The sequence below is a fragment of the Etheostoma cragini genome, chromosome 5 (genome assembly GCF_013103735.1).
Source record: "Etheostoma cragini isolate CJK2018 chromosome 5, CSU_Ecrag_1.0, whole genome shotgun sequence".
NCBI classification, from domain to species: domain Eukaryota; kingdom Metazoa; phylum Chordata; class Actinopteri; order Perciformes; family Percidae; genus Etheostoma; species Etheostoma cragini.
In genome coordinates this window covers 27,420,302-27,435,670 of record NC_048411.1, presented here as the reverse complement: position 1 = coordinate 27,435,670, position 15,369 = coordinate 27,420,302, and the positions used below count along the sequence as shown (strand labels likewise).

At 39.7% G+C, this 15,369-nt stretch overlaps 1 protein-coding gene across 2 annotated transcripts; it reads right to left on the bottom strand.

Annotated features, from left to right (window-relative positions):
- Positions 1–5,870: 5,870 nt before the first annotated feature.
- LOC117944425 (protein FAM163B) lies at positions 5,871–15,225 on the bottom strand. 2 transcript variants are annotated; one of them, XM_034871228.1, is made up of 3 exons: positions 14,842–15,225; positions 8,751–8,866; positions 5,871–7,539 (listed from the first exon to the last, which is right to left on the bottom strand). In XM_034871228.1, exons 2-3 carry the CDS (start codon positions 8,841–8,843, stop codon positions 7,096–7,098), a joined length of 537 nt encoding a protein of 178 aa, XP_034727119.1. In that variant the 5' UTR covers positions 8,844–8,866; positions 14,842–15,225; the 3' UTR covers positions 5,871–7,095. The 2 variants fall into 2 exon arrangements, with proteins under 2 accessions (XP_034727119.1, XP_034727118.1); XM_034871227.1 differs by having other exon boundaries at positions 5,872–7,539; positions 14,662–15,225.
- Between the last annotated feature and the right edge of the window lie 144 nt (positions 15,226–15,369).

Sequence of the window (15,369 nt, the reverse complement as noted above, 5' to 3'; positions counted from 1 at the left end):
GGGACCTTTAAATGATCTAAAATGAAATTTTGATGTCAGACAATAGCATTTTGTGAATCCTGTTGATACTGCATCAACTACAATGTTCACACATAAAACAAACAGGCTTATCATTGTCTTCATTCACACAGAACGTGTGTCTGTTTTATTTGGAATAAATAGAGAATTAATTGGTCAAAAAGATGAAGCGCTTTTTTCTTCCAATGTCCAATTTTTTGTCAACATCTTAGTGTAACATCATTAACTTACAGAAGAAAGAGTAAATGAAGGACGATGGCACGACGGATTTTATATTCTGGGAATAAATGGGCATGACGGGACTTTTTGCAGCCAAAACAGGATTTAAAAAACAAAATAGTTACCAAATTGGTTTGCAATCTCAGTGGGATCCTCTATGTTTTTTATTATTAATATTCAATTCATTTTGTGGAAATTGGATCAATTATTTCATTTATGGTATTTCATTTGCTTCAAATACCAATTTATATCAATCAACTGAAAGAACAGAACCTCACAATATATAAAAAAATTATACTGTATCTCAACCAGAAAGCCAGTTTGAGATCAGCTGGAAAATCTTCCTCTAACAACACGCGGAGTCAGAAACAACGTGGAGTCAACACCCAAACGGTCTCACAGACCCCCATCACTAGTTAGCAGCTCAATCTAGTTGTGTTCATTGCTGCGATGAAAAGATCTATTAAATTATTTCTCAACGGAATATACTGCATGACTAGAATATTTAATACAGAGACTGTTTATGGAGTATAATTTAATTGTGTTTCAGTTTGGTGCCTGGCATGTAAAAAGTCTAGATTCCCCCCCTCCTGCCCGCTTGGCGCTGTGCCGGTACGCCTGCAGGATATGGAAGCATATTTATTAGTCATAGCACATTTTCATTTATCGTGACGCTCCTGATGCCAGCCAATGGTTATTCCTCGGGTCAAATGATGCCAGTTCTGGTCTGTGTGTGTGTGACAGAGGAGAGTTAATACAAACACAGAAGATTCCTGACACTTGAAGTATGGTTGAAATGTATTCAGACATGTACATGTATGTGTCATTTTTAACTTTTGTGTACTGTGTTTTTATATAACTGATACCTCTTTGTACAAAAGAAAAGTATGGACCTTGTGTACTGTTGATAGTAAGTTTGATTAAAACCTAATTGTACTGACTTGTATTTCAATTAAATAACAGTTCACATTAACAGATTGGCCTCTTTGTGTTCTTTACATGAATTTCATATATTTGTTTAGGGACTAACATGTTTCTCTCTAACAACACATGTTTAACAAGAAAAAAAAGAAAAAACACTTTCATAATGTACTTAACTTGCATGTATAGCGTAAGTTACATTACAGACGTACTTATTTCAACCCAAACCAATATATTTTTTTAATCCAACCAAGTAGTTTGATTTCAATCCACAATAATCACGTGTTTACATCTTCACAACGTGTGTTTGTTTGCTGGTAAGGACAAATAAAGCAAATGTAATCTGGGTGAAAATGATTTCTTGAGAATGCCGTTTAGTTGAATGGGAATGTAATTCTTTAGAAGACAGGGTTGTCCATGTACAGAGCATTCAGGATTTACCAAGACCGCCCCACTTTTCCTATTTTTCAATGTTGCAACTTTATGCTAAAATAGTTCAAATTCATTTTTTACATCATTTTACACTCAATAATCTATAGTGGCAGGGCAAAAGCAGGATTTCAGAATAGTTTGCAAATTTATTCAAAACTGAATATCCCATTGACATTAGCATTCAGATTCTTGGCTATGACACTTAATTATACTCAGGTGCTTCCAATTTCTCCAGATCATCTTTGAGATGTTTCTACTCCTTAATTGGAGTCGACCTGTGGCCAATTCAGTTGATTTAGAAAGGTACACATCCATGATCCAGGCCTCCATGATTCATAGTTTTGAGTAGGGGTGTCCTCGGCTAAGAATTTTCATATTCAAATTAGATCTGTCAAGTCTTGCGCGTTGCAAGGAACTGCCAGTTCACACTTGTCTTGTTGTTATTTACAGTGCCCTGGACGTGACATGGAGGGGGGGGGAACAAAGAAAAAAACAAAAAATGTACTGGGGACAAACACCAAACTCGAGGTCTCAACTTTCATGGCGGAGAAAACAAACAAACATGTAACCTACTGGGGCCAAACACTAATTTCGAGATCTTGAGTTTGAAAGTTGAGATTTTTTTTTTCCTCAATGAAAGTCAAGATCTCAACTTTCAGACTCGAGATCTCCAGGTTTTTTCCCTCCGTGTCAATGTCAAGATCTTGTAAATAAAATTCGAGATTTTGAAAAACAAAGTCAAGGTCATGCCAAGTGTTTGTCCCCAGTACTTTTTTTACGGCAACTGAAACGTGTTCTATATGTAATTTTAGCTAAGGTGTTTTGAGGAATAAATGTAGTTTAGTTTAGGTTATTACACTGAAATTGAAAGTTTTGATGCTGTAAATTGCAGAGGTGCATCACAACTAGGAATGAAGAAACACACAGTTGACTTAATATTATTCTACAGTGTCTTCCCTTAGGCTTCTTTTGATGTAAACACGTTTGATTTGATGCTGGTCAAAAATGATTTTAAAAATAAGCAACAGATCTCCCTCTGCTCTGCTTTTCTGTATCACTATTCTACTAGAAGGCATTACACTGATACCAAACAGTTTTGCATCCTTTTATTAAACACTGTAAATTAAATCACTTACAGATCAGCTGCAGTTGATGCACGTTGGACAACAGCTGGCGCCGCCTGCTGGTCGGCAAAAAGCCTCATAATCTACTGAACTGCAGGATTTAATAGAAACACATCAACTAATGAAGCAGCGAGGAAACAACTGCAACTGTTTTAGTCTTATCCAAAGACAAAATTGTCTGGAAACCATCACCGAATAATGAAAGTGGTTCTGCACTCACTGTTCCCCAGGAACTTACAAATACAAAGTGTAGAACGTGCGGCTTCATCCCCCAAAACACCCTGAATAGATTAATGTCTGACGCTTTATTGATCGACAGGGTGGACACTTCTTTGGCAGAGAGAGTTGAGACTAGCAGGATGTCCTTCCTCTGTGGCAGCATGCAAACTTTAACCCCAAAACCCCTCTTCTCTTCTGTGATTCATCTAGCCTTGGCTGAAAAAACAATTGATAACCTCTGCTTTAGGCACGCTGCAACTACCCTAACCGCCAACACACATCCATTCATCCTAACTCAGTTGTTTTAGGGTTCTGCAGGTCCTCCACTCTCTACCAGTAGCTATGTTTCCATCCACATGTTTTTATCCGAATTAACAGATATCGAATGAAAAATGCCTTATGGAAACAGTAAAATTAGATGGAATTTCCAAAATATCGACTCAAACGAAATACGTTCGGTCTCTTTGGATTTTATCTTAATCGATATACGGCTTATGCAATAAACGCTGATAGAAACGTTATTTGCTGAATAAATAATAAATTGCGATTAAGTTTTAGGTCATTTTATGGTTACAACCCGCCACAAATCAAAGAAGAAGACGTTTTAGTTCATTTCCGCCCAGTGTTTCCGCTCTGTTTGCACACATGGCGGGTGTCAACAAAGACAGATGGAAGTGGACGAACGAGGAGACGAGAGACTTTTTGAAATTAGTTTTTCAGGAGCTTGTGAAGGAAATGGCCGACAAAGGTTAGGACAAGCCCTGGGACGTCCTCCAGAGTAAATAGAACTGCGAGACATGTCTCAAGAAGAGTTGTATCACAGCGGTGCCGGAGGGAAAATTAAAGGCAAGTTGCATCTGCATTATAATTATGGGTTGATAGGGTTGTTTTCTTACTATAGGTTGATATGTCGCTATCAGCTGGGACGCAAGCACTATCACAACTAAACTGATCCTTTGTTAGTAGACGTCCGATCCATTTTATCTAGAAAAAAAAAAAAGAGTTTGCTTCAAATGAAGAGTTTTATTGCATCTGAATGTTTATTTTGGGATACAGGAAATTATTGTGGTTCCTTCATACATCGTCTACTGTACTATTATTATCATTAAGAAATGAGCAGTTATTTTCTTAAATGCTGGATACCTCATGGTGCAGAATCCCGACCTACAGCGCATACTTGATGTCTCTAACAGGAAATAAATATCTTCCAGAAATCACAGCCATTGGAACTTTGAATGCTTCAGAAAAGCCCTTTTTAAAATGTGATTTGTTTTCTGCACTGAGACACTCCGCAGACAAACAGGAATTCACACACTGAAACACTCACATACCGACAGGATCAGCTGCTCTCTGTGTCTGAGTTGGACAAAAAACACAACACAACGCTGTGCTGACAGATCACAAGTGAACACAAACATAGGTCAAACTGAAGCTCCTGGCATCTGCAATGTTTTAGCTTTCTTTTCTTTTTTTAACCAAGAATAGATTTCTATCTACAAAATCCCAGTTTTACCTTGCCTTGCTCAAGAGGTGAATTTATAATTTCAAAATTTAAATGTATTCTTTTTACTTGTCAAGAAGTTCATAAAAAAGTGGGTGATTTATTGAGTAATTTCAAGCTCAAGAATATATATTTTAAATTCAACTCATCAAAAATGGAATTCATGACAGAAATAATAACATTTTGCCGGAGTAAAAATCAAATATCTAATAGTATGGATTCTCAAAAACGACATAACATTATAACCAGAATACTTGATACTGAATAATAGATTTTTGATGTGAAAAATTCTATTGCATTTTCAGATTTAATGAGTCAATATAGTACAGAGGCCAAAAAGAAAATAAGTACAAAAAGCTTAGTTCACTCAAACTGATGATTGGCGAATAGTTGAAATGGCTCACAGTATTCACTAAATCTAAGCAGCTCACACAGGTGTTGTTGATGCTGATTAGACCCTGACTCAGTCTGTAATCAGGCTGAATAAGTGAAAACACCTGTGCAGCTTCAGCCTGAACAGATACTAAACTGTAAAAATGTGTTTAAAGGTAGGATTTGGCTTCTATGAGGTTTTAAGTGAAGGAATTTCACTGTGAAAGAAATAAAGGTGAAATGTAACGCTGTACAGTTGTTGCTACACAAACACACACAAATAAAACTTTTGTCCGTGTCAACATCCACTATTATATTCAAAGTCCCCAAAGTCAGGGGTGTTGGTACACTGTAAAAGTACACATATACACTGTATGTTCAGTACTGGAGCTGAGTACTACTCTGTTGGAGACCTGGTTGTGCACAAATGATAAACAGAGAAAACTGAGTGTAGTCAGTGATAGTCTGAGTCTTCAAATAAATTGGTCTCCAAACGAAAGCTACTGACTCAGGAAACTTCAGATCGACAGTATTTCTTCTCCAAAACACTCTTGATTTCAAGCTTTCAAGATAAGTGTCATTTTTTATTTTCAAACAAATCCCATGAAAAGACCAAAACCAACAATATCTCTCAATAATTTTCTGTCTGCATATCCCAGCTCCAAAGCCATTGGTTCCTTCTGAAGACACAAAAACATAAATGTAGTTTCGTTTGTTTGTTTTTTTAAATCTCAGTAATTTCTTAAATGAGCTGTCAGTGTAGTTTTTGTATGGGACGGTGTGTGTGGCCCAGTTACCTTGAACTGTGCCTAGGCCCCCTGACCCACCTCTTTCAAGCTGGTCTGGGCACCATATAGCCATCACAGTCTAACCAACTGGATGTTTGGGTTCAACCCTGTTCGGGCTCAATTTAATTGGGCCAAGTGTGCGTAAGCTCGAATTGAAAATAAACTATAGTGTGTGTGTGTGTGTGTGTGTGTGTGTGTGTTCATGGTAGTGAAGGAACATTAGACCCTGTGAGACAGTGTAGGTTAATGATGGGTTTTTAACAACAATGGAGCTCTATGACAGAGAGGAAGATAATGCTTTGATACACACACACACACAACACTTCTTAGTAGATACATCCACTGTTGGTTTTGGTCTGCACGTAGGATTTGTTGACTATCTGTGTTTTTGGACCAAACAAAGTTCTGGGGACTCCCTGAGAGAAAATGCATAGCAGAGCTCCCCCGACAACCACATACCTTCACAGATCTTTTTTCTGTTGCATTCAAACAGTCAACAGAAACGCATGATAAGACCAGACACATAGCTCCCCCCCGGGCTTTGAGACATTTTGACATAGTGGTCAAACAGTGGAATTACAATGTCACGGGATGCCCTCTGCCCCGAAAAGACTTTTTTTTCCACAGACTTACACGGCAAAAGAGATATCTGTTAATAAGTGGATAGGGTTTTTGAGCATCACAACCCCTGGGAAATTACTTTTTTGATCCATTCGATCCAATAACATTTGGTAAGTCTAGAAGAGTCGCACAAATAAATCAATGCTCTCCATTCAAATTAGCAAAGAGCTAAACTAGGGGTAGCCGGCCTGGTCAGTGGAAGTCTTTAGTGCTTCATGCGCCATGCACCACTGAGAAATTTTCAGACCTTAGGAATTAAGGGGCCTGGCTCAAATGCTGTATTCAGTTCTCTTTAAACATCCTTGACTTCTTCTTTAGAAGAGATTTCAGAGTAAGCTAGATAGCTAACTAGCCATTAGCCTCATTTAGAAAACCTCCTGTTTGCACAGGACATTTACCTCCACTTTTGTCTCTTGTGTGGTGCATTACAACTAAATCTGTGTTTACTTTACTGACAAAAGCTCAAATTGTGAATTTTCTTATTTACACTTTGATACACATATTGCTTAGCTACTTAACTAGCTAATTAACAAACAAGCTAATTTTCTAAACAGCAAAATCAGACATACTGGTCACAAAATGATCATTTTTAAGTCTAACTTGACAAAAATGAGTCTGTTCAAGTCTCTCAGAAACAAATGTTCAGCTGTTACTGTAGCAGTCGCTCCAGAGCTGTAGATCTGCAATATGGCTGCCAGGAGATGTGTTAGCCTACATCACCCAAAAGCCCTCAGTGTTGCAGTACATTAGTGCAGCACACCATTAATGCTGAACCCACAGCACAACACAAAGTCATTTTGTGTATTTAGCAGACATCACCGAGTCAGTGCAACTTTCCTCCAGGTCTGCAGGACGGCGTGGCTTTCCCCACTGCCTGCTCCTAGACGTCAGTGCTGACGCTGTGGTTGACCACCTCCCTCATGGTGACGGAACGGATGAGGTTGAGCTTCTGGTAGAAGCTGGCCAGATCTATGGGCAGCTCCAGGTCCTGCTGCTGCACAGTCCTGTAGCTGATTCTGCGCCCACCGTTGTACAGCCTCTCCGGGTGCTGCAGGTAGAAGGGCAGCGAGCAGCGGGCGCAGGATGGGCAAAAGGCGTGTGAGCGCTGGCACCTGCGCGGCGGAGGTGTTGGGAAATAGCTGGCAGGCCCGTTGGCCTCAGTGAGGAAGGTGGGGGTGTAGTTCTCTGGGTCGTTGCCGCAGTGCTCCGGCGTTGGAGGTGTAGGGGGGGCAGACAGAGCCAGGGGCCAGGAAGGCGACATGGTGGCGAGCCCCGGTTCCTCCTCTTCCCCCTTCTCAGACTCCTCCCTCTTACAGCAGTAATACTGGAGAAGTGAAAAACAGGAAGAAACAGTACGGTCAGAGTCAAAAGTTAGTTTGTTAACACTAGTCTCTCAATGCCAGACCCTCCTCCACAGCACAGTGTATTGGGGGATGGGTATGGAAGAAAAATGTGCTCGGGTTTATCGGCATCTCTTTAAAGCAATCACAAGCTAAGCGTCTTCATGGGCGACGCTTAGCACTGGACAGAGCAATGGCGCCTCTGCAGCCTGGGGAAGGAACTTGTTTTAGTGGAAAATGTACATGTTCAAAAGTTGTTTTAGTTGTGCAGCAGAAAACTCTGATTGGACAGGATAGTCTAGCTAGCAGTCTGGATTTACCCTGCAGAGATCTGAGGAGAAGTTAACCACTGTCCTCATAAATTGATCGGAGATTAGAATGCCAACACTAAAAACGTGGATGGAGATGGACATCTGGCTGAAAATTAGGTGAAATTTGCGGCGGCATCTGGACAAAGCCAAAAATGAAATGTTGTCCATAAAGACTATGATAACACTGACAAACATACATCATACAGAACATATCAAGCCTTGCTACTAATTGAAACGAAGATTATCTGGATCCAACCATTCACCAGCTGGACTGACGTGGATTTCCTTGATGTGCAGAAGTTCCTGATCTCCAGAAGAGGAATCCAATTGACTTTGGTGATTCTGACTTTTTAATTTTTCTGAGTTCATATGTTGTTTCGATTCAAATGTCTTGACAACCATTGGATGGATTGACAAAAAATGTTGTTTACACATTCATGTTACCCACGGGAGGAATTGTAACTACTTTAGTAATCCAGTGACATTTCATCTAGCGCCAACCCCATGTCAAAACTTGAAGCTGTCCAATACTTAACCCTAGAACACTAGACACTCAACACAAGAGAACTTTTTGTAACTTAAAATAGTGTTTCCAAAGTCATTTCAGTGGTTCATCAACTCGTAACAGGGTGAACGGCACTTCTGCGTTTGCTTTGGGGCTATAACCTCACTATGCAAATTTGTGCCAATATGACATAATGGGACAATTCCCCTTCCAGCCTGTAGGGGGACCAAAGCAGGAAGAGTTCAAGCCGGTCTCACGCCGGCTTTTTAATCCTGCTCGTCAATGTAGTAATTCTAGGATCACAAAACAGGCTTCCCATTACTTACAAATTCTTAATCAACAAACAAAAGTAACAGCACAGAGTAGGAAACAGTCATACCTGCAACCTACATAAACACAGTACAGCGACGATGGTCAGTAAGATGACTGTAGCCAGAATTCCTCCTGCGATGACCACTGTCCCGGCTGACATTCGAAATCCTCTCCATCAACAACCTGCAGGGAGGAGGAGGAGAGGGTGGGTTGAGAGAAAAAGGAGAAGGAGGAATGAATGAGATGAGAAGGAAACAAGGGGAGGGGAGAAAAGATTTAAGAGGATGCGAAGGAGAAAAAAGGAGTGAGGATAAGGAAAGAGACAAAGACGAGGGAGAGAGGCACAGCTTAGTAATAAGAGAAATGGCAGAAAGAGGAAAAGATGGAAAGAAGATAATAAGAAGAGGAGGAAGGGATATGGGAGGTCAGGGGAGAAAGGATGAGGGGAAACACAGTGTCAAGGAGATGAATAAGTGGTGGGGAAGGGGAAAGTATAGTGACAGAGATGAGAGAAGGGAGGAAGAGATAAGGGAAGTAGATTAGAAATGAGGAGAAAAGGGAAACTAGGAGGAAGAGGTGAGGTAAGGCATGAAAGGTAGATAAAGAAAGAATAAGAGAAAAAGGAGCAGAAGAAAGGTACAGTAGATGAGACAGGTGTAAAGACAGAATGATGAGACAATGAAGTATTAGACGGGTGAAGAGGAGGAGAGAAGAGAGATAATGATGTTGCTGTAAAATTTATGTCTCTACTGAATAGCTCCAAAATGTTTAAATGGATTTCTCATGCCAGCAGCCATTACTGAAAATACTGCTGATGGATTTGTATTTGTTACGACTCAGCGCAGTAAATCAGGACAAGTCACAAAAATGAAGTTACAGTCAGCCGAGAGCAAATATTAGCATGTCTGACTCTGATGATGATGAATGTGACTGATGCTCTGATGGGAAGTCAGCAGCAGGAAATGCATCATTACTGATCTTTACAGAGAGTTTGATAAAAAGATCAATAGCCGTACTACTTTCTCCTGTACAGTAAATGCATAGCGTCCATCAGGACTCGGTTAGCTTAGCTTGGCACAAAGACTTGAAACAGGTGCAAACAGCTAGCCTGGCTCTGCATAACACCTCCAAAGCTCACTGAATAACACATTGGATCTTGTTAGTTCAATCAGAGCAAAAATCAAAGTGTAGAAATTTCTACAAAGAGGAAACCAACGAGTCACACTACTTCCTTCTTTGGTCCAGACAGACAAGAGTCATACTGGTACTTCACACAGCCAATAGAGGACAGGTACACACATGTCCATTTGAACAAACTGTATCTAAAATGCTCATAACCAATAGAAATGATGGCCTACAAAAACAACGTGTAATAAACTGAAATGTAAGGTTATGTTGTTGCGGTTACAGTTGACATATTTCCCATCAATCCTTCCAAAAGAATTTCAGGTCATGTCCACATGCATGTATTTATTTTTTCTTCTACCTTTTGGCGACTCGTCCACACACAAACAGGTTTTTTCATTAAAAAAACTTTGATTTCTGATTTTCAGAATAATTATTTAACAAAACAGATGGAACTCAATGACTACGTGTGATACTGTGAAAAACTTCCAGACTTGATTATGAGGCAAGTTCTGTAATTATGAGGAGTTTCCTATGTCTCTGATTTCTGAACGGATTAATGAATGCTTATCCATAAATATGATCTTGATGTGATTGATCTTGAAGTTTGGTAAAAAAAAAAACTCTATATATGTTTCCGAAGAGCTATTACATTTTGCTCGTAAATTAAATTCAAATATTCTCTCATCTCCTCGTTCGTCCACTTCCATCTGTCTTTGTTGACACCCGCCATGTGTGCAAACAGAGCGGAAATACTGGGCGGAAATGAACTAAAACGTCTTCTTTTTTGTTTTGTGGCGGGTTGCAACCATAAAAATGACCTAAAACCTAATTGCAATTAATTATTTATTCAGCAAATAACATTTCCATCAGTGTTTATTGCACAAGTCATATGTCGATCAAGATAAAATCCGAAGAGACACAATGTATTTCCTTTGAGTCGATGTTCATGAAATTCCATCAAATTTTACTGTTTCCATAAGGCATTTTTCATTCACTATTACTTAATTATCACACCATAAAACTATTTCCATGTCCTTTTTCTGCAGGTATTCCACAAGTGGTTAAAACAGAGACCCAAACACACAGGGTGAAAACAGGATCTGCAGCAATGTGCAGTACAACACATATCTGGTGTTTTATGAAAATCAATCCATGTAAACCTATTCTGGTACAACCTCAAAATACAATTATGAACCTGAAAATGAGCGTAGTATGGGTGCTTTAATAAAGTGAGAAACATTCCAGCCAGACCTCAAGGGCAGGGGCGGGGCTAGAAGCGGGGCACAGGGTGGCACCTGCCCCCCCTGAATATATGATTGATCCCACCTGGTGCAGCCCCCCAATCCATTGGGCTAGAGTACTGTCATTGACAACTGGGATTTTCAATGGATCAGAATACTGTCATTTGGATGCCTGTTATGACAATTTTAAAGCCCTTGTCACATGACCAGTACATGACAATACATTTCTGATACCGTGAGACCAGCCCTGGGAAAAAAAAAATTTTAAGTGGCAAGCTGAGCCTATGAAAAAAATGTGTATTATTTATCAGATAGTATCAGATACGATTTGTTTAAAATGATGATCAGTGAAATTAAAAATGAATGTGTTGCTTAATTTAGCATAATTACATTATCTTGTTCTATCCTAGCCAATATTTTATATGTTTCTAAGCAGATTTTCTATGCTGTAGTCTGATGAAATCAAAATCTGCACAGAGTTTATGGTTAGTTATTAATAGGCCAACTCCATTCCATTAAACATTTTGCATATTTTAGTTCAAGGCATTTAGCGGAGTGCTCCCAAAGCAACCTGACAATTAAACAATAAGCAAGCCTCCGAGGAACTCTTCAACCTGCAGAGCTTCAGCCTCGAGGACCGCTTACGACGGCTCATTGTTAGACTTGTTAGACATTATGGATACAAAACAACGATAATTGTTTATTGGCTAAAAGCTTTTCATTACAACTTCACCAGTGTTGATTAAGCAAATGGAGACATCAGTGGTGAATTTAAAAATATGCTGGCAACTTTTTGAGAATTGCAACTACCACTAAAAAAAAAAGAGACTGACAGGAAAAAGAAAAAACCTTCATCAATAGGAATAATAAGTAATTTCCAAAATGATCAGCATTTAAAACAATCCCTTAACTGCCGAGCTTGTTTGACAAAAGGCTTTTCAAGACAGATGTGGACATTAGAGCGAGTCAGAGAGGGAGGGAGATTTGCATTTTATTATTCACTTTCCCTTCATGTTTTATGCAACAACTGGTCCCAAACCAGATTTTAGTGTGCATTAGCAAGTGAAAAGAAATATCCAAACATTAAAAAGGTTCCTCAACCTTTAATTAAAGTGACAACAGACCAGTTCAAAATGAAGGCTTTTGCACTATTGTACTTATCAAATATCCTCCTGAACAGCGCCTGACGATAGACAAGTATTATGAATTTAAAATATAAATCCCTAAAATTCAACTTTCCCTCATGTTTTATACAATAAAATAGGAACCAGAGAAGTGTTTAAACAATGTGCACTCATGAATGCCAATCTGCCATCAGGCCCAGTTCAAATTACCCAGCCAACTAAACCCCCCCCCCCCCCCCCCCCCCCCCCCCCCCCCCCCCCCCCCCCCCCCCCCCCCCCCCCCCCCCCCCCCCATACAGAAACTTAACATAGTTATCTCTGCTTAATGTGATCTGCGCATTGTATACTTAAGCTGATTATTACAAACAACTAATGTGATTTAGTAATGAATACGTTTTTTAAACAAATGGTGAAAGACTAACCAGTGACCAGTAAAAAGTTTATTTACAACTAAATCTGGTTTTATAGTGTAGGCTGCCCTACATGCTGGCAAAGGGTTTGGAACTCTCCATGCTGGGGCCCTTTTGCTTCCTCTGCTTCTCAGAGACACCGAAACTACTCTCTCTGTATTCCTTTCACTCTACATGTATTAAACTGCTTTTACCAGCGTTTTTGACAACCTTCTTTAGTCAAAGAAAAACACTTCCCCAGAGCTGCATGCCACCAGAATTACATATTAGATATCATATTCAGTCAAAGTAACCCACCTGTACTCTCAGCATCATTTCTGCGACAACCTAAGGGCAGCAGAAGAGTTTACTGGAGCTCAGTAATGTTCTGGAAGCAATTGCTTGGAAATCAGTGACACAATCATCGAAGCCTCCATCCTCCAAGTACACATTAAACACACCAGCATTACCTTCCGCTCCCATCAGCACCCTGAGGATCAGCTCATCGCCCGCTATATTGCATCAAGTTTTCACAGTGATGGAGCCCTGGACATTCACGTCCCCAAAGACCCGAGGGTCATTTACACGGTTTGTGACACGTTTGTCTTATTTCACATGTTCCAGAAACAGGACAGAATAAAAAAATTAAATAAAGTAATTCTAGAAAATTCACAAGTTGATTTAGTGAAAATGGTTCTCATCAAATTTGCAGACTTTTCGCAACTTAATAATTTTAAGCAAGGTTTTTCAGATGTTTATAGAAAGAAACTTTGCAGCACCAACATTAAATGTAAAATGTAAAAATATTTGGTTGCTGAAGATCAAGCTCATTTTTATTCATTCAGTCATTGCTGATGCAGATTATGTCATGATGATGCCAGCTCCTTAAGCTTTATGTCTCATTGACAGAGGGAGTTTAAAAGATATCTGGTGATAATCTAGATCCTCCATCATCACCACCAACAACAGAAAATATATCCAAAATCTTTAGATTAATGTTGCTGACAGTACTCCTCAAAAAATTATTTCCCTGCTTGTTACATTGCCAAAAACAATTGGACTTACAGTTCCACATACTGTTGGTTTTGGTCTTTTACAACAGAAAATGTAGAAGAATAATCCTTGCTATGACTCCTTTTACACAAAATATAACACCATAAATGACTTCAAATATCCTTAAAGGAGAAGTATTAAATTATACACCAGGTGACTATAAATCCTGTTAGCAGTCAATTTAAATTTGTATTTTAACATGGCCAATAAATAACTAAAGCAATCAATGAAATCCTGAGTGACACATTATAAATGTCAATGGAAAGAGGATGTATACACTTAGTTGTCATGTGAGGACAGTCATCTGCAGGCACGTGTACACACACACGCACACACACACACACACACACAATTACAAACATTTAACATGTCATTTTTAAAAAAAAGTAATGAATCATAAGATATGTTTCCTGTTTGCAGAGAAAACATGTGGACATAAGGTCAGAAATATTTACAGCGGAGTTCATGGTGCGACTTTTACGCAGCTGTGCACTAATAGGTGGCTGGTTCATACTGAGCCGGTTCACTCTTTGCATTCAATACGTCCCAGCAGCATCATTCACTTAGGTTTCATGGGTGTGGATTCATATAGCAGCACCACACACACACACACACACACACACACACACACACACACACAAACAAATCTGTAATTGCTGCATCAGCCTGAATTAGAGCATCAACACTGAAATTATTTCCTATTCAATTCTTCACTTGCGTGCGTAAAAGAGGTTGTGACTAGACAAAATGACACATACATCCAAGCACATTGCAACACATAGAGTCTAATCGAATGAACATTAGGTTACTCTACAATTTACCAAAACCACCTTTTAAAACCCCCTAAAGCGCTCTTAAAACTATTTTCTGCAAACTTTACGCGCATTTTACGCGTATCTTTAACTCGAGTTGCGCTCTACTTTTATGGCCCATGCCTCTAACAACCGTTTCCTGGCACTTTGTACAGTTACACCCACTTTGCTTCTGAGTGCAGCCCATGTAGGAACCAGAGACACCTCCATATGAACAGCTGGTAATCTTACCCATTACATTAGTATTTGGATCGTCCCATGGCGTCCCCTGCGGCACCTCCAGCTCGGGGCGCCCCGGTTTGTTGGCAGAGATGACGGTTAGGATGCTCGAGTTACAGCTGGGAGAGGTGTAACAGAACCTAAAACTCTCAGCTAACAGCAACGTTTTACATCCACACACACACATCTGACCTGTGAGAACGAGGAGCAGGGATTTGTCTCGGTGCGTCCAAGATTCTAATTCGTCTTCACATTTCTTCTGTAATTTCACAAAACGTGCTTCGCTCCACAGATGGAAACGTTTGAAACGCGGCGAGAAAAATCTGACAAAACTTTTACTTAACGAGAACTTTCCTTTGCGCTTCGGCTGCAGTCCAATCAATAAAATCCCAAATTCTGAAATATTTCCTCTTCGGGTTTTATTTTGGCTTTAGTCCCAATAAAACGTTTAAAAAAGCAAACAGATGACCGCAGGAAGATGACTTGTTAGGAAAAAAGCTCTGGTCCGCTTTTAATTAATTGGGGATGTATATTCTGCACACCGGTTCCGGTCTCATCCTGTCTGTGGGCGCAGCGCATTCACACCGGATACCCCTGACTAGATGGGACCATGCGTCACAGCAGCACGCGCTGTAAAAATAAATAAATAAAAATAAACACACACACACACATACATACACACACATATATATATACATACACACACACACACATATACAT